This window comes from Barbus barbus, assembly GCF_936440315.1.
Source record: "Barbus barbus genome assembly, chromosome: 34".
Lineage (NCBI taxonomy): Eukaryota > Metazoa > Chordata > Actinopteri > Cypriniformes > Cyprinidae > Barbus > Barbus barbus.
The window spans coordinates 4,272,272-4,299,059 of NC_136762.1; the positions used below are offsets into that span (position 1 = coordinate 4,272,272).

The window sequence follows — 26,788 nt, forward strand, 5'->3', positions numbered from 1 at the left end:
CCCTTTAAGGAGCTGCTCCGTCGGTGACGTGGAGCGCATAGTTTATGTGTGAGATTTTGTGATGATATCCTCTGTCTGGGTGAATCTCATCCGCTGTGATCCACTACAAATCTCCAGCGGGACTCATCTTCATTGACGGGGGGCTCCATTCCAATGGCATGCCATCAGTTTAGGCTTGAGTCATCTGATCGCGTGGGTTGTTCGGTGCGGATGTCGGATCCAGGGCCTGGTGATGGTCGCGCATGAAGCCGGAGAGAGCAACAGAGGAGCGGCTGTGATTTCTGCGTTCCTTCGGTAAGACGCCTCCACCTCCACTACTGAACCCATCACTCTATACAGCTTATAATGCTCCACATTATCAACATTTAACTCTTTATATTGCTGTATGTATATATGCATGCATACGTATGTGTTTATATTTTATATATAAAAACATTTTTAAATATATAGTGAAAAAATACAATACACCAATTTTTAGTAAACACATTTTATTAAAAAATGTCAGTAAATAAAATTAAATAAATTCTAGTAAACAAAATGTATATTAAATATACTGTGTAATATTGTTTGCATAACAATTGTAGTAGTATTATATGCATTATATATACTATTATGCACAAATACATGTATATGTGTGTTTACATATACAAATATTTTGTTAAAGTAGCCTACATCTTTAAATATTAAATATATATTGTAATAAGAATTTTTAATAAACACCTTTATTTTATATTATTGTGTGTATTGTTTGTGTAACTATTATATAGATGCTATTATTATGTAAGCTATATAATATAATATTCCCATACATTTGGGTTTAATAGTAAATTCGGTGACTTTACTATTACTCTAAAATGTGAAAAATAGCCATGATAAAGAATAAGTGTGTCTAAACGTAAGTCTTGTAGTTTGCATAGTGTTTGCAACACAATATGCATATTATTTATATGCTTTTTTACTGCTTAACAGTTAGAAACTGCTTTGACATTTTGTTGTTTAATGTAATTACAAAGAGAAGTTAGTTTTAAAATGTCACATTAGTGTGCAGCAACAGTCAAATGTTGTGTAGTCAATGTGTTGTAATGGAGTGTAATGAATGTGTTGCATTCATTGCATATGCCGTCTACAGCTGATTCCCCTGTGTCAACACATCAGAGCACACAACACACACCTGCAACATAATCAGCTTCAGCGGCTTTGAATAAACACCGTCCAGATGAGCAGCACAGGATGCCAGCACCTGAACAACTAGGTAATGATGTGTGTTTTACACCACAGATCACACTTCATTACTTTCATGCATCTCTCTCTCTACATTAACACAAAAGCACCACAGTACTACCATGTAATTGTATTCTATATAATAGATTAAATTATAATATAAAAAAAATAAAATAATAAACACCATAACTTTTTATTAAACACAATTATTTTATTTAAAAATCAGTAAGTATAAAACATGTTTAAAAAATATTTCAGTGTGTTGTATTGTTTGAAGAACATTTATTATTATTAATAATAATATGCATTTTATGTATATACTACGCATTTTTGTGTCTATATGATATTTTGTGTGTGTGTTTAAAATGGTTCAGATCATACTTAGAAGGGAAAGATTATTATGTGAGTATAGGAGAGCATAAGTCTAAGTGGACGGCTATGACATGTGGAGTCCCACAAGGCTCAATTCTTGCACCGCTCTTGTTTAGCCTGTATATGCTCCCACTAAGTCAGATAATGAGGAAGAACCAAATTGCCTATCACAGCTATGCTGATGATACCCAGATTTACCTAGCCTTATCTCCAAATGACTACAGCCCCATTGACTCCCTCTGCCAATGCATTGATGAAATTAACAGTTGGATGTGCCAGAACTTCCTTCAGTTAACAAGGAGAAAACTGAAGTCATTGCATTTGGAAACAAAGATGAAGTTCTCAAGGTGAATGCATACCTTGACTCTAGGGGTCAAACAACTAAAAATCAAGTCAGAAATCTTGGGGTGATTCTGGAGACAGACCTTAGTTTCAGTAGTCATGTCAAAGCAGTAACTAAATCAGCATACTATCATCTCAAAAACATTGCAAGAATTAGATGTTTTGTTTCCAATCAAGACTTGGAGAAACTTGTTCATGCCTTTATCACCAGCAGGGTGGATTACTGTAATGGTCTCCTCACCGGCCTTCCCAAGAAGACCATTAGACAGCTGCAGCTCATCCAGAACGCTGCTGCCAGGATTCTGACTAGAACCAGAAAATCTGAGCATATCACACCAGTCCTCAGGTCCTTACACTGGCTTCCAGTTACATTTAGAATTGATTTTAAAGTACTTTTACTTGTTTATAAGTCACTCAATGGCCTAGGACCTAAATATATTGCTGATATGCTCACTGAATATAAACCGAACAGACCACTCAGATCATTAGGATCGAGTCAGTTAGAAATACCAAGGGTTCACACAAAACAAGGGGAGTCTGCGTTTAGCTATTATGCGGCCCGCAGTTGGAACCAGCTTCCAGAAGAGATCAGATGTGCTAAAACATCAGCCACATTTAAATCAAGACTCAAAACTCATCTGTTTAACTGTGCATTTGTTGAATGAGCACTGTGCTATATGTCTGAACACATTTATAGAATATATATATATATATATATATTCTATAAATGTGTTTTTTAACACCACCTAGTTGTGAAATGTTCATTTAAATTAAACTACACCAGTGCTTTCCCAGCAGAGACACCTGTGTCCTTTAACTTTAGGGCAGCATTACCTCTTTCTTTGGTTTGTGGTTGACCTGTTTTGATCACCAGATACATGGTCTGAAAACACAGCGTCCGCTTGAGGACTATTTTGAGCTACTCAGGTGTTTCTTAATGAACCGAATAAAGCATCAGGCTGTTGTTTTTAAGCAGACCTGTTATTTTTTTAATTCATGAACTAGATCTGTTTAATCAGGCCATGCATTTAACACTGCGTAAGATCCAATGAGTTTAAGTTTGTGATTTTATTTCAAATATGACACGGAGCAGACATGGAGGTGATGACCCCTCTGATGGAGGAAGAAGGAGGTGAGGAGGAGGATGTAGACATAGATGAAGACTCAGAGCATCTGCGGCAAGGCATCACGTGAGTCTCACCTGGTGTCTCACATCAGGGTTTCTTTTCAACAATTTCATGTGTAAAGTGTATATATAAACAGCATATTATCTAGCCTTTCTGACATCTCTCTGCTTGAAATCACATTAATGTGAAAAAAAAAAACATCTGTTTTCTCTGTTCCTCAGGTTTACTCAAACCCTGCTGCATCTCTTAAAGGGGAATATCGGCACAGGTTTGCTTGGGCTTCCTCTAGCAGTGAAGAATGCTGGGATAGTGGTATGTAGCATCTTATCTTCCTTTTTGAAAACCTATGAGTGATAAACCCAGTCTAGATGTCTTCTCAAAGTTCAAAACTGACCCTGAATATGAACACACTTCTAGATTTATGTCCAGGTTTTCAGGGTCAGACTGTTAATAAAACCAGATCATGAATCGGACTTACAGACTCTAAAAACCTGAAATGCTCAAGGGGAGTAATAAATGTATCTGTTGTTCCCACAAAATACACTTGCAGGTTTATTGCCCCTGTAATTAGATTGGTTTGATTTCACCATCGTGTCCTGACCGCCTGATACTGACTGTTTAACGGGTGGACAGGTTCAGATGTGAGCTTAAAACAGGTCAGACTGCATATGTTGTAGTGTTTGCTGACAGCCCAACTGCTGTTGGTTTGTAAACGTGTCAGTCCACAAACTTTATTAGCGTCATTAAGGCCTCATACAGTAAGCAAGCACGCTGGGAGAGAACGATAAGGCTTTATTGCTCTAGAAGACACTTAAAACAGATACAGCATTATGTTTCAAACTGTGTCTAAAACACACAGTTCTCTGTTTTCCCTCCAGCTCGGTCCGGTCAGTCTGGTTCTGATGGGCATTGTTTGCGTTCACTGCATGCACATCCTGGTCAACTGCAGTCATCAGCTCAGTGAGCGGTAAGAACGCACCAATCACAGCCCACCGGCTCACTCACCACAGCCAATCACATTTCAGCTTCTGTTTTTTTTTTTTTTGCGTCCTGGCCTGATGTTTGAAGATGTAGTTGAAATGAAATGTGAGGGCGAGACTTTTTTATTAATGGAGAAGTGGTTTGAGTTTGAAAGGCAGAACTAGGACTAGGTCTAACAAAGCATGGTTTCTGTGGTTAATCAGGCTTTATGATCAGTGATTATTTTTAAAGAATAATTTTTACAATGGAGCTGGGGTGTGGTGGCTGATGCACATGCTTATGTCACGTTAAGCCTTGGTGTTAACATGAGCGACCTAGGTTTGAGTTATTTTGATCGGGGTTATTATAGTTAACTAAAACTGAAACTAAAATTAAAACCATAGAAAAATCGTTACTTGAATTAAAATAAATGTTAACCGAAAAATGAAAAAAAAAAAATGTATTCAACTAGCTGCAAAGGCAGAATTATACTAAAATAACTAAAGCTAAAACTAAAATAAAAATGGATAAAAAAAACTAAATCTATATACATAATAATATTTCCCCCCATTTTAAATTCTTGTTATCCAAAGAAAGGTTAGATTTGTATGAATTTTTTAAAATAAAATATTGAAACGGATTAACAATGCAGATTCATTTTCACAGCCTTCTTTGATCATATTTACCAAGGGTGCCGATATTTATATATATATATATATATATATATATATATATATATATATATGTATGTATGTATATGTGTGTAAAAAAAATTAATAATAAAATAATAATAAAAATACAGAATTAGTCCAATTAAAATGAAAAAAAAAAAAAAAGATTCAGAGTATGAATAAAAACTATAATAGTATCTAAAAAAACACTGATTTTATTAATATTAGGCTTATATTAGAAAGCTTTATATTTATTATTTATGTTTTAAAGTTTTAGCAATTTAGTTGTCTTTTTTTTCGTCTGCATGTGACATTGCATAGTTTTATTAATGTTTATTTCAGTTTTACTTATTTTAGTTCATCAAGTAAAAATGAGAAATGTTGTTTTGGCAACTAGACAAATAGGTTTATTATTAATGTTTTTTTTTATATATTCTTTTATTTCTGTTTTTATTTATTTATTTTTATGTAAAGGTGCTAGTTTTAGTTAACTATAATAATCCTGATCTTAAAAAAAATCCTAATATATATTTTTTTTTTAATGTATGTACGTATTTTTTTTCTTTCTTTCTTTTATTTCTCTTCTGAATCCTTTGGCCTTAAATTTTTCAATAACGTATTTGCTTGATCACAGTTCTGTGATGTAGGTTAATTATGACCTGCTTGGCATGCAGGTTTTTATTGTTTTATCATTTATTTTTATTTTATTAATATTATTAATTTTTTATGGTTCTGTTTATATTTTAATGATTTAAATATTATCGTTTCATCCACTTATTATCCACTCTTGTTTCAGTCCCATTCTTCTCTCTGCTTCCTGTCATTCTTCACTTTACCAGGATAATAGACATAAATAACCCCCATGGGAAGTCGTGGCCTAATGGTTAGAGAGTCAGACTCGTAATCCAAAGGTTGCGGGTTCGAGTCTCGGGCCGGCAGGGATTGTAGGTGGGGGGAGTGAATGTCCAGCGCTCTCTCCACCCTCAATACCACGACTGAGGTGCCCTTGAGCAAGGCACCGAACCCCCAACTGCTCCCCGGGTGCCACAGCATAAATGGCTCTGTGTGTGTGTGTGTGTGTGTGTTCACTGCTGTGTGTGTGTATGCTGGCGTATGGGTCACCATACTTGGCAGTATGTCACCTCAAAATGCTTAAGTGACACGAAGGTGTTCAAATGATTGTGGCCCCCTGGTGGACGTTTGTGTCCGCTCTTTTCTTTGAAACTGTTGGTGACGGAGAACAAGCGAAACGTGCCTGCAGTGAGAGCTGAATAAAGAGACCGCATGTAGCATTCCTGATGGGTAACCAGGAAAACAGATCTCATTAGCTGTTCAAATGAACATCAGAGTCTCAGATTGTTTATAAAACTATAGTGGTAGGATTTTTGCGGTCAGCTACGGTGTATTCTGAAGGCAGCGGTTTCTAGTGTGTGGACTTTCCTGCAGTCTGGATATCTGTCGAGTCTGTCCTCGCTGCAGCCTGTAGCACGATGACGTACTGGATCAGATCCAATACGTAGTGGATGCTTTACACGCATGCGCAAAGTGGGGCTGTCATTAATGCTAGTATTAAATATAAATTAAACTGTAATTACGAGATGTATAGGTGTTTTACAGGCTTACACAAAATATAGTATACTGTGATTTTAAACCTGTAGTGCAGGCTATTGAAACTTTTTTTAAGCAAGGATGGAGTAGTTTTGAAAGAACGAGTTTATTTTTTATTAGTTTGATTCGTTTTGGGAATACAAATCTACTAATTACAATGTTGTTTCTTTATTAAAAATGGCTTCTATTGTCTTCTTTTTTTCCATAATCGTTTTATAGTTCTGTCAATAATTCGTTCATAAATCAAATATTATTTTTCGTTCTCACTCTCTGTGCTATAGACCTACGTGACAGAGTATAAAAGTTATAGGCCTATAAAATATGCGGACATCATTTTTTATACCATATAAAAATAAAAAGAAGAAAAACAATCCTGTCAGTCGGGGATCCGTTAGCCAATAGACCCGTTATCCCGGATTATACCAGGTTTTTACAGTCAATCCTATGTCCTACAAATAAATACACACACGGTCGTGGACAAGGTAACAAAGCTGACCATTTCTGTTTTTTTGTATGTTATTCATATGCAAGTTAAATCCCTGGAGATAGATCTAATGGCTAAAGACATATCATCCATTCCATTACGAGAGCTCTCTCTCTCTCTCTCTCTCTATGAAGGCTTTTTGTTTAGTGTTTTGTGTTGTATCATCAGACGATGTGTGAAAAGCAACTAATAAAACATTTATGTTACCAGACTGAGGCGTTATTAGCGATGTAAAGTCTTGTTATAAATGTAATGGTTTTTAAAAAAATATTATTAGCCTATTGAAAATGTATGTAATAGCTATATAAACAAAATGGATCTGCATTAATTTAATATCCCCTATGAATATTGAAATAAACATGACGGATACAATCAAAAAGACATTTAAGCTAATTAATCTTTATAATTAGCTATTTACAGTGCAACATCTGCATAATGAGTTCATTTGCAAAAACGGATAACTATGTTTTGAACAATTCTCAGAAATCATGTTTCTTCATTGTGCATTACAATTAATCTCAATCAAACTGCAGTTGGGTTATTTTGACAAAAAAAAAAACAAAACAAAAAACAGCTAATTAACAACAAAACAATAACAATTTTACATAATTAAAAACGTGAGTTTTGAAAAACGGAAAAAAAGTTGAGGTATTTTTGCAAATAAACTCTGCATATCATGTTACAGTGCTTATTGTATCATTCTAATAATGGATACAGCACTGATGTGGGCATCCTGGCCATAACATATGAAATTAAAAAAACAAAAACAAACGTTGAAGTCGCCAGTAAAGACAAAAACATCGTGGATGAATTTAGACATTAAAGTTTTTACATAGTAATGTAATGTAGGTCATCGCGTATTGTAATGTAGATAAAAAAACCTTAATTGCTACATGTACTGTTAGAATTCACTTAGACTCAGTCGCTTTGGATAAAAGCATCTGCAAAATGATTAAATGTAAATAAAAATATGAATTTATTCGTGACCTATACAGCGCATGCGCGTAAAACATCCACTACGTATTGGATCTGATCCAGTACGTCATCGTGCTACAGGCTGCAGCGAGGACCTCTTGTATCTGTCAGTGCGTTCCCTCTTCAAACACGATCAAAGGCCTGTCCCTGGGGTGCTGCATCAGTCAGATGCGCCAGTGTTGGAGTGAAGAGTTGTCAATCTCAGGCTCATCAGTGTGCTGTCACATGCTTGCCAAGTTATGGCAGTGAGGATATATTATAGACTAGACAGATCGATATATTGACTAGACCAATAAATCAGATGATCTTTGGCTGTTTGGGGATTATTTCATCATGGTGGTTATAAATAAGTAAAACCTTAAACATTCATACTTGCTTTGTGTGAAAATAGTATTTTTGGGGGTCACCAAAGGGAGGTCTTGTCAGATTAACTTTAGGGGTCAGTTTTGTCCCCAACCACATACAATATGTCTGTCATGTGTGGTGAACCTTTTTTTTTTTTGTCCTTCCTCTTGTATTGAACCTGCATTTCTATCTCTAGAATTACACAAAAAGCTGTTCTTGAAAAAATTTTGCCTGTGTTTCTCCTTCTGTCTGTCTGTCTGTCTCTGCTTCCTCACAGGTTGAAGCGTTCCCCCCTCGGTTACAGCGACACGGTTGCAGTTGCCATGGAGATGAGTTCCTCCCAGTGCCTGAGGAGAGGTGCTCATGTTGGGAGGTGAGCTATCCCATCATGCAGTTCATTGGCACGACAGCCCCCCCTCCCGCATGTGCATATGTGAGAGAGAGAGATAGAGAGAGAGAAGGCAAGAGGGCAAATATCTGTGCTTGAATGAATATATTCATTAGAGAGCGGAGAGACAGGACTCTGCCTGCAGTGGTGTGTTTTCAGATCTGATGTCCCACACACAGAGAGACCTCACGCCTGGAATCTTAAAAAGATCTGTCCTGCCAGGAAATGCTGCCTCATTTTTATCTCTGTCCAAAGATAATATCATGCATACTGAAACATAAACCCCTGATTATGCTACTACTACTATTACAACTTAAAATATTACTACTAATAATAACAACAATAATAATAATTATTATTATATTAAAATAATATTACATAACATATATATAAAAAAATAATAAATTAACAACATTTTATATAGCAGAAAATTCTCTCATCATTTACTGTTTTAAATGATAATATACAAAATAAATTCTATACTATAAGTAAAATATTTTTTTTTATTATTTTAGGTATTTATTTCCATTTCACTATTTACTTATTTTTTTATTTATTTAGTATTTCAAAATTTCAACATTTCCATTAGTTGCAATGGTAACCTTAATTTAAACCTATAATTTAAATCTAATTAAATTTGACCTTGTTTCACCTTTATTTCAAACTTTTTAATAATTTTCACTCAAATCAATATCTTTTCCAGGCACTTCGTGAATTTCTTCCTGGTTTTGACCCAGCTGGGCTTCTGTAGTGTTTATTTTGTGTTCCTGGCTGAGAACATTAAACAGGTATGTGTGAGAGTAGAGCTCCAGAAGTTAATTTTCTCCGTAAATGAACTGATTTTGATCGTGACAGAGCTGGAGCCGATGAAAATGAATTTCCAGAATGAAGACCAGCAGCTGCCAATCACAGTTGTTCTTTGAAAAGTCTTGAAGTCACAGCAGTGTGTGTTTGTTAGGTGATGGAGGGAACTCATCTGAACAGCTCTGTGGAGAATGAGCTATTATACTCCAACAGCTCCGAGGGGGGCGCCGTCTCCCCCACAGCGCCTTCTGTCTCCGCAGCTGCGGGGCTGGACCTGCGGCTCTACATGGTCTTCCTCCTTCCCTTCATCATCGTTCTGACCTTCATCAGAGACCTGAGGAACATGGCCGCCCTCTCCGCCATCGCCAACCTCTGTATGGCTGTCAGCCTCGTCCTCATCTTCACATATATACTCAACGTAAGTGTGTGTGCGTGTGTGAGAGCTGCACGATTTGAAGGAAAACTGATATATTTTTTTTTTAGATTAAAATTTTATAAAGCTCCAGGTTTGCTGTGATTATATAGCAATATGACAAAAAAAAAAATATATATATATATTGTTATTATTACTACTAAACAAAACTATTAAAATAATAATATTTTATTGTAAAATCACGTCTTTAATAAAATGATGTACTAAATAATAATAATAATTATTATTATTAAACAAAATTATTAAAATGAGAAATAGTACTATTGTAATATTTAACTGTAAAATAATAAATCAAGTTTATAACCAAATAATAATAAAAATAATAATAATAATTATTATTATTACTAAACACAACTATTACAAGTATTTTTTTTTATTGCAGTATGTTACTGTAAAATAAATCAAGTATTTATGAAACGTGTAATAAAATAATGATGGTAATAATAATAATTATGATTTTATTATTAATAACTTATTACTACTACTACTAAAGTATTTAAAATAAGAAATATTTTTAGTTAAATATTTGTAATTATTGTAAAATAATCAAGCATTTAACAGAAATAATATAATAGTAGTAATAATAATTATTATTTTTTTTATTAAAAACATTAAAATAAGAAATATTACTAATGCAATTTCACAATAAAATAAAAAACTAGTATTTACAAAAATAATCTTTAGTATAACTGTAAAATACAAGACTAATATGACAGTTAATTATGGCTGTCTAATTTTTTCATTTGTAAAGGTTAAACCATCAAGCTTTTATTTTGGCATAAATGAGCTTCAATTGTTGTAATGAGAAACAGGATTATCAGTGTTTATCAAATTTGGGAAGATGATGGACGCATGAGCAACTCAAACTGATGCAGGGATGAGTTTGTCTTGAGCAGCATTTACTGTGAACAGAGCTGATGCTGAAAACACTGCTTGTGTGTGAACAAACAGTGCTGCGCTTCACTCGTGCTGTACATATTTATTTCATTAAATCACAGCCTTTGTTATTTGATAATTGCACTAAGCCATATTGCAGTTTTGGCTTTATTCTGATTATAGGAGCAGACCTTGTGTGTATGTGTAGTCTCATATATCCACTTCTGTAGTCAGGAATCCTCATTGTTCAGCCTAGGAGCACGACTGATACAAGCCTATACATGTAGATCACATTGGAGGCATTTCTCTGTATGCATCAGATTGTCAGGGCTGTGGGCGGCTGACACCGGATCTTTACATGCAATGTTCCTGTACGTGTGTGTGTCTGTGCTACAAAGAAAGACTGCAATTATAATCCTGATGTGAAACTATATCATGCCTCTCACCACCTCTGTCTGTCTGTAGGATGTGAGTGATCCCAGACGTCTGCCGTACGCCTCCACGTGGAGGAAGTTTCCCTTCTTCTTTGGAACAGCTATATTTGCCTTTGAGGGAATTGGAGTGGTGAGATGATGATGATTCAGCTTTTATTTATGTGATTTTGATTTGACATTGCATATGTAATTTATTATTTTGCTTTTGAATACAGTTAAAATTTGAAATTGTAGTAACATTTTTTTTAAAAATCTGTATTTATGATCAAATAAATGCAGTCTTGATGAGCATAAGAGACTTATTTAAATAAATCTTCCCAACCCCAAACTCCTGAATAGTGTGCTTGTTGCTTTTTTCTATGGTCTAATTTTTAATTTTCATAACCCCCTACCCCCTTTTTATATTATATGAATACAAAAGTCTACATATAATTTTTTTCAGTTATTGTAATATGTTATTTATTAATTTTTTTACGTTGAACTAGTTGCAATGCAGTATGGGATTTGTTTTATTATTAGTAGTATTTACATTTACATTAATATAGCTGGCAGATGCTTTTATCCAAAACAATGTGCATATTTTTAGTGCAATACTAAAACGTTTTTTAAAGTATTTTCGTCTTAAACACAATAATATGCATTTGACATCTTTACCCATAATCAGTCTTTCTATATTTTTTCCTCTGCTCAAAAGTCAGGGAAAGACAATAGTGGGTTTTTTTTCTTTTCGTTCACCATTAGAACAAATGGTGAATTTTTTTTTTTTTCTCCTCCAGAAGTCTTGAAAATGTTATTAAAACGTATTAAACTAAAGTGCTGATCCTTGCAGGGAACTGAACGCATGACCTTGCCGTTGCTAGCGTCATTCTTTGATCAAATTCAGAAACAAATCGTGCATCCTGTAGCTCACACAACAAAGGAAGGCTTCTTAGGAGACAGCATCATCTTGCACACTACTTTTTGGACTTGGCTTTGTGCATGTGACGCCTGGAGCAAAGCTTCACCGCCTACTGATCAATCTTCTCTATTTTTCTCTCTGGGTTGCTTTGTGTAGGTTCTTCCATTGGAGAATCAAATGAGCGAACCGAAGCGATTCCCTCAAGCCCTCAACATTGGCATGGGCGTCATCATCGTCCTTTACGTGACTCTGGCGACGCTGGGATACCTGCGCTTCAGCGACGACATCAAAGGAAGCATCACGCTTAACCTTCCACATGATTCCTGGTGAATATGACACTTACGCACTTAAAAAGTCTGTCAGTCGTCAGAGAGGTGATGGAAATTTCTCTGAAAGCTCAAAAGAACAGTGTTTAATGCATCCATGCTCAATAAAAGTATAGCATAATATTATAAATCAATACAAATAAATTGATACACATTTAACTTTAGTACTCGTGTGGGAAAATCAGGTTCAAGTCTGGCCGGCATCGTGTTCCAATACGACTCTCTCCAAAAGCTGAAAAAAAAAAAAAATGTAAAAAGTCCCATCCATCACATCTGAGTGTAAGTCAGGTCAGTTTATTTATCGAAGCACTCTGCTGTAGTGGAGTTAAATTCAGAGAACTAATATTAAACTCCTGGCTGGAGTCTTTGAAGCATCCTCTGTGTTCACCGTCAGAAACATCTTGAGTGATTGATCACAGCTCAGAGCGACTTAAGATCAAATTACAGAGAAATCAAAACCAGCTGCTTTCAAGTTCAGCTTTAACTAAAGCCTGCCATTTCCAACTCACTTTCATGGAGACTTTTATTAGCAGTTAGCGTATATCTAGATCTCATTAGCATCCCGTCAGCTGAGGACAATCTGCCACCAGAGCCAATATCTGATTCAGCATCTGATTTGTTGACATATCCAGCAGTGATGGTAGTGTGACATGCATCTGAAACCATTAAACAACTGTTTTTTATTTATTTACTGGTAATTATGTATGTAGATTTTTAATGGCATCATACTGCGAGACTGCAGTATTTTATATTTAAAAACTAATTTGGCAAACTTCAGGATTGGTTAAGTAGTCCAAAATATGATGAAATGGGAAGAAAACAATGGAACAAAATGCTTTTTTGAATCAATTCATTGAAAAGAATCAGCTCATAAGAGTCATTTGTTCATGAATCAGACTTTACTGATCATGCTGCAAGCTTTGAACTTTTCGTTTTCATCTTGCATTAATAAGCATGATTTATTTTATATGTATTTATACATTTTAAAATTTCTTTATGGCATTTTATATATATATTCTGCCATTTAAGTTTTTTTTTTATTTAATTTTTTAAAATAAATTTATACTTTTATTTTGTTAGGATGCAATTAATTGATCAGTAAAGTAAAGACATTTATAATCCTGAAATGCATCATGGTTTCCACCAAAAAATGAAGCAGCACAACTGTTTTAAACATTGATAATAATCAGAAATGTTTCTTAAGCACCAAATCATCATATTAGAATGATTTCTGAAGGATCATGTGACACTGAAGACTGGAGTAATGATGCTGAAAATTCAGTTTTGCATCACATTAATAAAATTAGATTTTAAAATATATTCAAATGAAAAAGTTTTGAATTTTAATAATATTTCATGATATTACTGTTATAAATTCAACCTTAGTGAGCATAAGAGACTTCTTTTAAAACAATAAAACATTTTATGCACTCCTAACGTTTGATCAGTGTAATTCTTTTATTATTTGCTATCATTAAGTTTTGGGATTTTTTTTTAAAATGGAGATCTAAACTGGTTCTCATTTTTCCCATCTCTAGTGTTGAAATCAGCATAGTGTGAGATAATAATTTCTCAACAAACTCTGTGCGTTTCCTTTGAAGTCGTGTTGAAATCCTGCATTGCATCACTGACGTTCTTCAACCCTTAATTGCACATTCTGTGGTTTCTGACTGGATCTGTTCTCCATTTCTCTGCAGTATTCATGTGTGTGTGTGTGTGTTGCAGGTCTAATCAGCTGGTGAAGGTCTTGTACTCGTTCGGTGTGTTTGTGAGTTTTGCGGTGCAGTTTTTCGTGCCGGCAGAGATTCTGGTTCCGCCGGTGTGCGAGCGCGTCAGGAAGAGCTGGAGACGGGTGGCTGATCTCAGCCTGCGAGCGCTGCTTGTCTGCCTCACCTGTGAGTGAACACACACACACACACACACGCTCTCATCCAAAACACCCTGAGCTGCCTCAATAAACATCATTGTCATGTCTTTTATGCAGAAAGCAATCCCAGAATGCATTGTCTCAAGCTCAGTGAAAACAAAAAATGGTGAATCAAATGAAGAGAAAAGTTGTATTGCAAGCATACTGGTATTTTATTCAATAAATTCCATTTAAAAAATAGATTTGCACCATTAGCTTAGTATGTAGCCAGTTCGTCTTGTTGCGCTCCTTCATCATCCTCTTTGTTTCCTTGCTGCACTTCTTCCACCCACCCATCCGTCCTGTTTCCTTGCTTCCCTAATTTTTTCCCTATTCCTATCTTCTCCTCATCCTAATCCTGCCTCTAGTATTCATTGCTTATGAGAGGAGAGATAGTGGAGGTTTGTTCCCCTCCTAAAATGATGGATGGATGCTGTGAACCATTGTAAACCTGAAGGCTTTTGGATTAGTTTGATATATGTTTCTTATCTTTGGAAAAATTGAGTCCGCCACTGAACCGTGAACCACCCAGAGACCTAAAATATGAAAATAAATATTTGTTTAACACCGTCAGTCATGCAGGTAGGAGTGAAAGAGCGTTTGCTATGAAGAAAGAGAATGAGGAAGGAATGGGGAGGAAGAGTGAATATTGCAGGAATTGAGTGCACACGCCTGAGACTGAATGAAAAAGTGAGTGATGGTGTGTGTTTTTGTTTTAGAAATGGAGAAAAATGGAGCGAGACTGTATGACGCCAACTGTTTAAAACAGTATCTACCTTTCAGTAGTATTTTAATGTTATTTATATACTATTATGGTATTTATTCATATTTTCAATGTTTCCATTTTTATAGCTTCAGCATTCATTTACATTATTTATCCATCCATCATTCAAGTTATCATTCTAGCTATTCATTGTTCTGTCTTTTGTTCTGCTTATTATTCCATTCATCGATCATTCCTTCATCCATCCATCATCAGATCATCCATCGTTCATTCCACTATCCAAACATCCATCTATTGTTCATTCTATCAGTCTATCGATCCATCCATCATTCTATCAATCCATTGCCCATCCATCCATCCATTGTTCATTCATTCATCCATCCATCATATATTCTATCCATCCATTGTTTATTCATTCATCCGTTCATTCATTCATCCATCCATCCATTGTTTATTCATTCATCCGTTCATTCATTCATCCGTTCATCCATGTTCCATCCATCCATTGTTCATTCATTCATCCATCCATCCATTCATCATATATTCCATCCATCCATCCATTGTTCATTCTGTCAGTCTATCCATTCATTCATTCATCCATTGTTCATTCTATCCATCTATTCATCAGTCACTCACTCCTCCATCCATCCATTATTTATTCAATCCATCATCCATTTTTCATTCTGTCAGTCCGTCCATCTGTCTATCCATTGTTCATTCCTTCATCCATCTATCCGTCCATCCATTCTGTCCATCCATTGTTGATTCCTTCATCCATCTATCCGTCCATCCATTCTGTCCATCCATTGTTCATTCCTTCATCCATCTATCCGTCCATCCATTCTGTCCATCCATTGTTGATTCCTTCATCCATCCATCCACCCATCCATTCTGTCTATCATTGTTGATTCCTTCATCCATCTATCCGTCCATCCATTCTGTCCATCCATTGTTGATTCCTTCATCCACCCATCCATTCTGTCTATCCATTGTTCATTCCTTCATCCATCCATCCACCTACCCATCCATTCTGTCCATCCATTGTTGATTCCTTCATCCATCCACCCATCCATTCTGTCTATCCATTGTTGATTCCTTCATCCATCTATCCGTCCATCCATTCTGTCCATCCATTGTTGATTCCTTCATCCACCCATCCATTCTGTCTATCCATTGTTCATTCCTTCATCCATCCATCCATCCACCCATCCATTCTGTCCATCCGTTGTTGATTCCTTCATCCATCTATCCGTCCATCCATTCTGTCCATCCATTGTTGATTCCTTCATCCACCCATCCATTCTGTCTATCCATTGTTCATTCCTTCATCCATCCATCCACCTACCCATCCATTCTGTCTATCCATTGTTCACTCCTTCATCCATCCATCCACCCATCCATTCTGTCCATCCATTGTTCACTCCTTCATCCATCCATCCACCCATCCATTCTGTCTATCCATTGTTCATTCCTTCATCCATCCATCCACCTACCCATCCATTCTGTCCATCCATTGTTGATTCCTTCATCCATCCACCCATCCATTCTGTCTATCCATTGTTGATTCCTTCATCCATCTATCCGTCCATCCACCCATCCATTCTTGATTCCTTCATCCATCTATCCGTCCATCCATTCTGTCCATCCATTGTTGATTCCTTCATCCACCCATCCATTCTGTCTATCCATTGTTCATTCCTTCATCCATCCATCCACCTACCCATCCATTCTGTCCATCCATTGTTGATTCCTTCATCCATCTACCCATCCATTCTGTCCATCCATTGTTCACTCCTTCTTCCATCCATCCACCCATCCATTCTGTCTATCCATTGTTCATTCCTTCATCCATCTATCCACCTACCCATCCATTCTGTCCATCCATTGTTGATTCCTTCATCCATCCACCCATCCATTCTGTCTATCCATTGTTGATTCCTTCATCCATCTATCCGTCCATCCATTCTGTCCATCCATTGTTGATTCCTTCATCCACCCATCCATTCTGTCTATCCATTGTTCATTCCTTCATCCATCCACCCATCCATTCTTGATTCCTTCATCCATCTATCCGTCCATCCATTCTGTCCATCCATTGTTGATTCCTTCATCCACCCATCCATTCTGTCTATCCATTGTTCATTCCTTCATCCATCCATCCACCTACCCATCCATTGTTCACTCCTTCTTCCATCCATCCACCCATCCATTCTGTCTATCCATTGTTCATTCCTTCATCCATCTATCCGTCCATCCATTCTGTCCATCCATTGTTGATTCCTTCATCCATCCACCCATCCATTGTTCACTCCTTCATCCATTCATCCACCCATCCATTCTGTCTATCCATTGTTCATTCCTTCATCCATTCATCCACCCATCCATTCTGTCTATCCATTGTTCATTCCTTCATCCATCCATCCACCTACCCATCCATTCTGTCCATCCATTGTTGATTCCTTCATCCATCTACCCATCCATTCTGTCCATCCATTGTTCACTCCTTCTTCCATCCATCCACCCATCCATTCTGTCTATCCATTGTTCATTCCTTCATCCATCTATCCGTCCATCCATTCTGTCCATCCATTGTTGATTCCTTCATCCATCCACCCATCCATTGTTCACTCCTTCATCCATTCATCCACCCATCCATTCTGTCTATCCATTGTTCATTCCTTCATCCATTCATCCACCCATCCATTCTGTCTATCCATTGTTCACTCCTTCATCCATCCATCCATCCATCCACCCATTCATTCTGTCCATCCATTGATTCCTCCATCCACCCGTCCATTCTGTCCATCCATTGTTCATTCTATCATTCTAGCTATCTTTTATTCTATCGCTCTAGCAATCTATCTAGCATTCCTATGGTTCAAGCTATTCTTTGAGCTCACTATAATTCTAACTGTCTATCTTTTTAGTCATTCTAGCTATTTGTATCATTCTATCTATTGTTCTAGCTATAGTTTTAGACATCTCATCAGCTATTAGTCTATTATTAGAGCTATTGTTTTAGCTGTTATTAATAGTAACTATCATTCTACCTCTTGTTGTAACCACCTATTGTTCCAGGTATTGTTTTTGCTATTTATCATTTTAGCAACCTATCTTTCTAGCAATCTACCATTCCAGCGATTGATATTGTAGCTATCTATCATTCTATGTAGATGCAATCTTTCTTCCTTCCCTCCCCAGTGGCCCTGCTCACAATTCATTTGTCGGTCTTTTGTTCTCTCCGTCTCTCTGGTCTCCTTGGACATATCACTTTCTCCGCTTATAAGATTTATTTTATTGCATTCATGACTTTCTTTGTCTCTTTTGTCCTGACCTCTCGGTCACTGGCTGCTCCGTCTCTCTCTTCAAAGTTTCAAGTTGCAGTATGGCGACACGAAAGAAACATGGACACCATTATTTAAAGAAAAGAGCTAGGTGGGGATAGAAACATATTCATGTTAATTCATTGCTAAACCGAATTTAACATTTTTAGTATTATCCATCTCCGAGTAAAATGATAGTTGGTGGAAAATGGAGTTGTGGAACTTGATTTTATCCAATGGAGTGATTGGTTTATTGGCCAAGATATTATTGGTTAATGTTATTGTCTCTGCCCACACAGCAGAAAAGTCATTTCAGAGTCAGAGAAAGTCACTACATTCTGATGAAAGATTATGAAAAACATTCACAATAAAATGCGTCGGTTAGTTGTGTACAATAAGACCAGGGAAATTTATTAGGAAGGAAAATAGTAGGTTTCCCACATTCTGAAAACACGGTAATTATTTAAATGAGAAATTGAAACGAAAGTCAAATATATTTTTAAAAGGCTGGGAAAAGTCAATGCAATTTTGAAATCCTTCACTCTTGGTGAGCAAATTGCTCTTGTTCAAGGCAGTCTATAAAATCTTATCCAGCAGTCACAAACACCTGAAAAAGTAATATCCTGATTAATGATATATAATTTTTAATTAAAATTACAATATATTGCTTTTATATAAAATTAAAACAAATTAAAAATATTTAAATTCAGAAAATGTAAAATTAATTTTATTCATATTGAAATATGGAATTTTGTATTGTTTTTATTTTATTTAAAATATATATTTTTTATCTTAAAAAATCGTTCATAGGTCAAAAGGTGTGTGTGTGTGTTTTTTTATGATATATTTTTATAGAGATGATTCTAATAATTATATATAATGTGTGGATACAGAGTTTAAATATTTAAATTGATTTAAAAAAAGTAAATAATAAAAAAAAATTAAATACAAAGAAATATTCACTTAATTATTTAATACTTATCTTTAAATATCACATGCATCTTGCAGGTCTGTTGGAGCATTTTATGCTGTATGTAGCTCTTTTGAGGAAGTTCTAGACGAGGTTCGTGGAAGTGCTGTTGAACGGGGTACTGAGCTCTGAAGGTTGCGGGTCTGTGGCCTGTGTTGGTAGATAAAAAGATGAAGTTCTCATTCTGTCACTTGTTCATGCTGTCTTTTATCTCTCTTTGTGTTCTTTCTGCCTGACGTGCTTCCTCCCTCGTTCCCTGGCCCAAGGCTGTCACCCCCTCTGAGTGCTGTGATAGATTAGTGGGCACGTTGCGTGTATGGATACGTGTGTGTGTGTGTGTGGGGGTGCTGTGTTTTATATAGTGTGTTTGTGGCCGTGTATGTCTTTTATAGTGTGTGTGAGAGCTGGGGCAGAGTTGAGGGACTCATTCAGTGTCTGCTCATTTATCTCCATCTTCCTGAGGCTCTGTGAATTATTATCTGCCTGCCCTACGGAGACAGGCCCATCATGGAGCTCTCCACTGAGGCCTGTCGCAGAGCTCCGTGATAGAGCTTATCATGCACCTGCATGCTGAGGCCCTTTGTTCTGAGACGTTCTCCAAGAAGCCTCTGGCGTTGAGGTGTTTGTTTGAGGTGCTTCTGATGAAGTTAAGTGGTTAAGGCTCAGTGGTAAGGTTGCTGGTTTCATCACCTCAAGGATCAAGCTATGTAATCTCAGGTTTATGCACTTTTTATTGTTATTAGTCTTCTTATATATTAATATTAATACAATAGAGCTGTCAAACGATTAATCGCATCCAAAATAAACGTTTTTGTTTACATATGTGTGCGTATTGTGTATAATTATGTATATATAAATACACACACTTTCAGTATATATTTATTAAATATTTACATGTATATTTTTATAATTATAATATATTAAATTTATATATAAATATATTTAATATATTAACATAAAATTTTTCTTATACATGCATGTATTTCTATATACGTAATAAATATACACAGTTCACACACATATATATTATGTAAACAAATACTTTTATTTTGGATGCGATTAATCATTTGACAGCACTATAATATAATATAATAATAATATTTTTATTAATTTTGAGTTTGGTTTTATTTTTGTATTTTCCTTAGCAATTTTGTTGTGAATTTGTCTTTTTTTTTTTCAATGTCTGTATAGTTTTTATTATTATTTGTATCATTATTATACAAAAATTGTATTCCTCTTGAAATATAAAATTATTTATTTAATATTTATCTTTAAATTTGATAACGCTGACTTAGATTGTCTCTAAAACTAAAAGTATTTCATATTGTCTCTATATGAAGTAGCAATAGTGATGCTTGCTTCATCAGTCCCCATATAACATCACATTCCTTAATTATTATTCATATTTGGTTATTTGCATTCTTGTTTGTTCATTTTTAGATTTCTATTTTGAACATGGGTCCATGTGTTGGTGTTGGTTTATCTCTCATATCATGTACCAAACTGTCAAACATTTATCCTGAGGGTGGCAGTAGCGCACAGAGAGGAGAAACTGAAGCGTTCATGCGTGTTTGTGAGATTTTGAGTTTGTTTCAGAATGCATGAGTGAGAGCGAGAACCCAGTGTGTGTTACATGTTACTGGTTTCTTCTGCAACAGAGAGATGGAGAGAGAGAGCGAGAGAGAGAGAGAGAGACAGGGAGAAGATGTAGCTTAGAGAGCAGGTGTATGACACTTCACACTCGAGTCTCATGAATTAAACATATGTGTGTACAGCCCGAGTGTGTGTGTGCGCTTTTTTATAAAAGGCTGCGGGGAACGTTTGCAGTCATTCCACTAAAAGCTGTATGTGTGTGGATATAAATTCTTGTGCCTTTGTTTTCAAGGAAGAGAGAAGGGGTTTTGTCTTCCACATCAGCAGAAAAGATGAATATTGATTTATTTTATTTTTTTTAGTCCTTCAGCCACGATCCTCTGCATACACCCATCCACAAACCACGAAACCAATCAAGAGTTAATCCCACACATTGCAGTTCGAAACCACAGCCGGTTAAATTGTGAAGTTGTTTCTTGTCACTCTTTGCACAAACTGCTCAGAAATAACATGTCTCCATCTTTTTTTCTTTATTATAATTAGTGTTGGGCGATGTCTACCAAATTGGCATCGGACGATGTCTACAGTGAAACATCGTGATGGACGATGACATTGGGGGGGTGGGGTTAGGGGTGTGCCCAAAGCGTGAATCTGTATGCAGAAACACACGGAAAACAAATAACACGTTCTACGGAGCCACTAAAGGAACATGGTTAGACGCTTGCTAGCAGCCTGTTATATTACAGTACATGAAAGTTCACTTACCACATACACCGAGTAAGGAGAGATGACTGATAGGACAATGGCGAATGATTTGCAGACACTGAGCACCATTGACAAACATCTAATCTTGTAAATTGTATGGTACTGTTGCTCCGTAGTATAGAGTCTGTGTGATTGGGAATCTCGAAAGTGAAAGTAAAATAAGAGCGCGGTTTCAGTGTCCTGCATATTTGTAGCGGTTCCCTTATGCCCGCAATTAATATACAGTATAATTACCCAATGATATCATTTAAAAAAAAATGTAGGCTATTTATTTCCCTTAGGGGTTCCGTAGTATACTTAATTTCCTTTCAGAACACTGAATTGGGATGCGGCGGATTGCGGAAGAGGTGGTTGGGCCGTGAGGGGTGAGTGGAATCACGATTTTGGCTCAACATGGTGATGTCTGTCAGCCATCGGTCATGGATGATGACATCGTCTATCGGCCCAACCTTAGTGTTGACCATAAGTATAAAACTTTGATATGCAACATGCCTTGTAGTGCAAACAAGCAAAATCGACCAAAATTGTGGCCCTTGAAACCACCCACAACACATTAGCAACTGCATTATAATGGTGTGCGCACACCAAAAGGCGACGCAACTATTCGCATAGTGTTATCATTCTAGATTACTCGCGGGATCACTCGTTTGAATAAAATTGTTGCATAATGCTCTCCTTCATTTTCTGCTATGTCAACCTGGATGTGTCAATAAGCTGTTCGCTGATTGGTTTGCGCAACAATGCATCATGCAAATTTTCCACTCGAGTTGAAATTGTTCAATTTGCGTGGAAGACACGATTGAGACGTGCATATTGCGTGTTCGCAGCAATCGCATCGCCTGCCATGAATTTGCGTCTTTTAATTATCTTTTTATGTAATCTACTTGAGCGGATAACAACATTCGCTTTTGGTGTGCACACATGCCATAACACTTTATATATGTGCGATAAGGCCGCGTCAAAAGATGATGATCATATCAACGATAGCCAGAGATATTGTCAAAATCATTAAATAATGTCAATATAAGAGTATTTGGTATTTCCAATTAATGTAGGCCTTTTACATTATTTTTATTATTAGGGCTTTTTTCAATTAATATTACAATTAATTTCCTCCGCAATAATGACATAGCGCATCAACACATAACTTACTCGCTGTGAGGATAATAAAAGATTAGGCTATTAAACATTGAAAAAAAAAAAAGATATTTTAAAAACCTTTAAAACAGGTCTATTATAACTTACAATGAATTATTGGCCTATAATTAAAATTAGCACTGCAGTCATCAATGAAAATTAAGAAGCACCGACTTTCAAAAACAACCTGTAACACTAAATACATTTCTTCTCATTTTATCATGTTCAGGCCACAAGAGAAATATTAAGGGATTCAATTAAAACAGTTATATACCGTTATCAGCATATGAAGTAGATTTGTCTCTCGTCGTCTCTGAGAGAAGATGCACGGTTAAGGCTAGAGGGGATAAAGCTAAAACCACTGGGCATGCACACATCAATATCGTGTCATTTTTGTCTCACTGTGTTTTTGGATTATTTTAAGGGTTTATTGTATTTAGGGTTAATAAAACACAATGTAATAGGTAGAAAATTGTATTTATTGTTAGGGTTGGGAATCAAGAACAGTTTCCGTTTTAGAACCGATTCCAAATATCCAAGAACCGGGTAGCACCTTGAGCACTGTTTGCATGCATGGCACACATCCGAAGCGAGAGCACAGAGAACAGCGTCCGTTCTCTAACCGTTCCGTGCATTTCCACTGACGAAGAATTGCTCCTAAACGTGCTTCTTTCACATTTACCAACCAATATGCACAAAATACGTCAGCATATCATCATTAACCCCGCCGTTTTTGTCTTAAGTGAACGTAAACAGATTTAAAGAAAAAGCACGTGTAAAGAGTATTTTTTTAGATCCGCCCGTGTGTGTTCGGTGTTAAATAGACAGCAATCTAATAAACGTGCTGCCTGTTATTAATGTTAATCAAAGAATAAAAGAAAATCATTGACTGATCTTGACTGAATATCGTTTGTAACTTTAGTGACAATTAACGTATATGTGACCCTGGACCACAAAACCAGTCTTAAGTCGCTGGGGTATATTTGTAGCAATAGCCAAAAATACATTGTATGGGTCAAAATTATAGATTTTTCTTTTATGCTAAAAATCATTAGGATATTAAGTAAAGTTCATGTTCCATGTAGATAATTTCTTACTGTTAATATATCAACTTAATTTTTGATTAGTAATATGCATTTCTAAGAACTTCATTTGGACGACTTTAAAGGCGATTTTCTCAATATTTGGATTTTTTTTGCACCCTCAGATTCCAGATTTTCAAATAGTTGCATCTCAGCCAAATATTGTCCTATCCTAACCTTATTTATTCGGCTTTCAGATGATGTATAAATCTCAATTTTGAAAAATTGACCCTTATGACTGGTTTTGTGGTCCAGGGTCACACATAATATTTGTGACCCTGGACCACAAAACCAGTCTTAAGTGTCAATTTTCTTAAAAAATTGCACAAGTGATCAGTGCAAGTTTCTTTCTGTTGAAACAGCTAAGACTTACATTTTAGTCTAGGACTAGGCTTAAGCTTTGTCTGTGAAACCAGGGGTTAATGTTTAAAATTTTTTAGTCTAGTTGTTTTTGCTGTGGTATTTTTGGTTAAAACCATAGGCAGATTTTCCTAAGTGTAAAAGGCTTACGTGTTCTGAAAGCTGTTTGCTCATGTTATTCAGCTGCAACAGAACACTTTGTAAAAAGACAGAATAAGTATGTTTGACATCTAAATGTTTCACTTTATTTTTTTTAATCAGATTTTTATCTTATTGGAATCGAACTACACTGTAAAAAATTAATCATGGGTCTTATTTTCATAAAAAAAAATTAAGATGATATTTAAAAATAGTGTATATTTCATTAAATAAATTGTGATTCAGTGTTGTATAGAAAATATTGAGGACTTTTTACTAATAATACCAAGAGGTGTGTTTTCCTCTTCTTTTTTTTTTTTAAAGGAAACCTCAGCAGTTTTGAGCCTTGAATTGAGGAACTGATTAAACTTAAAAAAAAAAAAAAAAAAAGGAAAGAATGCTACCTATTTATTTGAAGAGAATTAGCTCAATTTTGCGGTTTTATTTTAGAGGTGATTGTTAGTTCCCAGCATGCTTTGCATGTAGCTAAATTTTGAAATTAAATGCTATTTTATGTGTTTTTGAGTGAAGGGAAACATCTACTAATGTTCAATTATGTTTGACATTTGAAAGAGTTTCTGTTACATTGAAGTTTCCATTGCACACTGCAATAGTTACCATTGTGCAGAAGAGTAGAGCTTATGGTTATGGAAGCAACAAAGGCATTAAGCCTTGTTCAATGAGCAGTAGCTTTGCTAGTAGTGCAGTAGTTTCCAGTATTTCTCAAGTATTTTCCTTCTTGAGCTGTTTGGCTACATACAGTCTTTTAAATGTACAAAATAACTCCGTCAAATACAAACAGGCCTCACTCAAAATCACAGACTTTTGAGAATTAACTTATTATTTTAAATTCATTGTGTCATAGATTAATTTAAGAGATTTTACATGATTTTTTCAGATAATTACATTAAAAAAATCAAGTCGTAAAAACTACTCAAATATATTAAGTGTAATATTGTTACCATAATTTTTTTGAGTAAATAGCCCGTTCCATTTTTTACAGTGTAGTAGTCGATAATTATAATCGCAATCAGATACCCAACACTATTTATTGTTAGCTTCTGGTTTTAGCTGTATCCCCTCTAGCCAGAACCAATATTTGCCGTTGCCGAAAGCACCATCAGTTTTTACTTTCACTTTCTGGTGAAAGTCGTTCACCAGCACAAGTCTTACGCAAAGTTTTCACATTGCTTGTATATTATCCATTGGCTCGTCTTCATTGTTTGAAACAGAAATATTTCCATATTTCCAATATATCGCAACGGCCCCCACGGATATGCGCTACACCACAGCCAACACATAATCTAGCGAACAGTCCACCCAGAAAAACTTATTACAATTTTTTTTTTTTTTGTTGTAATTTTAGTACTTATTTCAATTACTTTCCAAGGCAACATATTGAATTTAAGTTTTTCATCTAAAAACCAAAAATGTTTTTTTTTTTAGTTAAAAATAACAAAACTGCAGAACACCCTTGCAACTACATACAGTGCCATAGCAACCAGCAGAAACACCCTAGCAACATCTTGGCAAACCACTCAGGCCTGTCAGAATCATGGCATTGAGTTTCAGCACTTATGTTTTCCTGCAAAAATCAAATTTCTCCCTTCCATTCTGTCTCCATCTCTCTCTTTCTCAGGTATAACAGCAGTCTTGATACCGCGGTTAGATCTGGTGATCTCATTGGTCGGTGCTATTAGCAGCTCGGCTCTGGCGCTCGTCTTCCCGCCGCTGGTGGAGCTGGTGGCGTTTCCCAGTCAACCTCCTCCTCCTCTCCTGCTCCTCAAAGACCTCTCCATTGCCGCCCTCGGCTTCATCGGCTTCTTGACTGGGACCTACGTGACGCTGGAGGAGATCATTTATCCCGACGACCAAGGACAGACCCGTCTCCATGACAACGGGAACTGGACCACACCTACTACCTCACCACCCTGAAGACCACGTCCACAAACGAAGGACCAATCAAGGCACATTTCCATATTTAAAGGGCACAGTGTCATTTTGAATACTGTAACCGACAGGCGCTTTTTTTCTCTGGGATGGAGAGCTTGTCTTATAAGGGTTGAGGTGTTTTTTTTATAGCTCAATCTGTTGATCATTCCACAGGCACATGCCTGAGGTGCACGGCTGTAGCGCGGGTTGCGACCGCGTGTGTGTCAGTGAGTGATGGTGTGCGTGGGAAATATTTCCTTTGTACGGCCATATGGACTTTCCATAACTCCACCATGTTGTAGATGGAATGGCTTTGACTCAATCAGGTCGGTGGAGCGTATAGCATGACGGGCCGTCAGCATTTAACACTGCAGGAGAGTGCCGGAGAAATATTGCACACTGTAAAGAATGTATGTTCTTGCTGACTAGCGGTATTATTAATAAACCAATCGTTTCACCTGAGGCTTGTGATATAATTTTTTTTTTCTTTGTTCTTTTTTGACTGCTGCAGTATTCATGGGGAATAATGAGTCTTTTTATTTAATGACAAACTTTGGAACGTGAAATGTATTACAGGCTATTAAACAGTCAAGT

The 26,788-nt window shown here is 36.2% G+C and overlaps 1 protein-coding gene across 2 annotated transcripts; it reads left to right on the forward strand.

Moving 5' to 3' along the window:
- Nucleotides 1–26,788, forward strand: LOC306853958 (neutral amino acid uniporter 4-like). Of its 2 annotated transcripts, XM_079391682.1 has the most exons (13): nucleotides 32–294; nucleotides 1,130–1,252; nucleotides 2,147–2,281; nucleotides 3,029–3,125; nucleotides 3,284–3,374; nucleotides 3,941–4,029; nucleotides 8,383–8,478; nucleotides 9,197–9,281; nucleotides 9,452–9,715; nucleotides 11,072–11,170; nucleotides 12,095–12,264; nucleotides 13,990–14,159; nucleotides 25,902–26,661. In XM_079391682.1, the coding sequence occupies exons 4-13, from the start codon at nucleotides 3,031–3,033 to the stop codon at nucleotides 26,195–26,197; spliced, it is 1,455 nt and encodes a 484-aa protein (XP_079247808.1). In that variant the 5' UTR covers nucleotides 32–294; nucleotides 1,130–1,252; nucleotides 2,147–2,281; nucleotides 3,029–3,030; the 3' UTR covers nucleotides 26,198–26,661. The 2 variants fall into 2 exon arrangements, with proteins under 2 accessions (XP_079247807.1, XP_079247808.1); XM_079391681.1 differs by lacking the exon at nucleotides 2,147–2,281 and having other exon boundaries at nucleotides 1–294; nucleotides 25,902–26,788.

Excerpts from the sequence above, each read along its gene's own strand:
- LOC306853958 (XM_079391681.1), top strand. The coding sequence starts at position 1,231 with ATGCCAGCACCTGAACAACTAG. Across the intron at positions 12,265-13,989 it reads AACCTTCCACATGATTCCTG|GTCTAATCAGCTGGTGAAGG; the intron begins GTGAATATGACA and ends TGTGTGTTGCAG. Across the intron at positions 14,160-25,901 it reads GCTGCTTGTCTGCCTCACCT|GTATAACAGCAGTCTTGATA; the intron begins GTGAGTGAACAC and ends TCTCTTTCTCAG.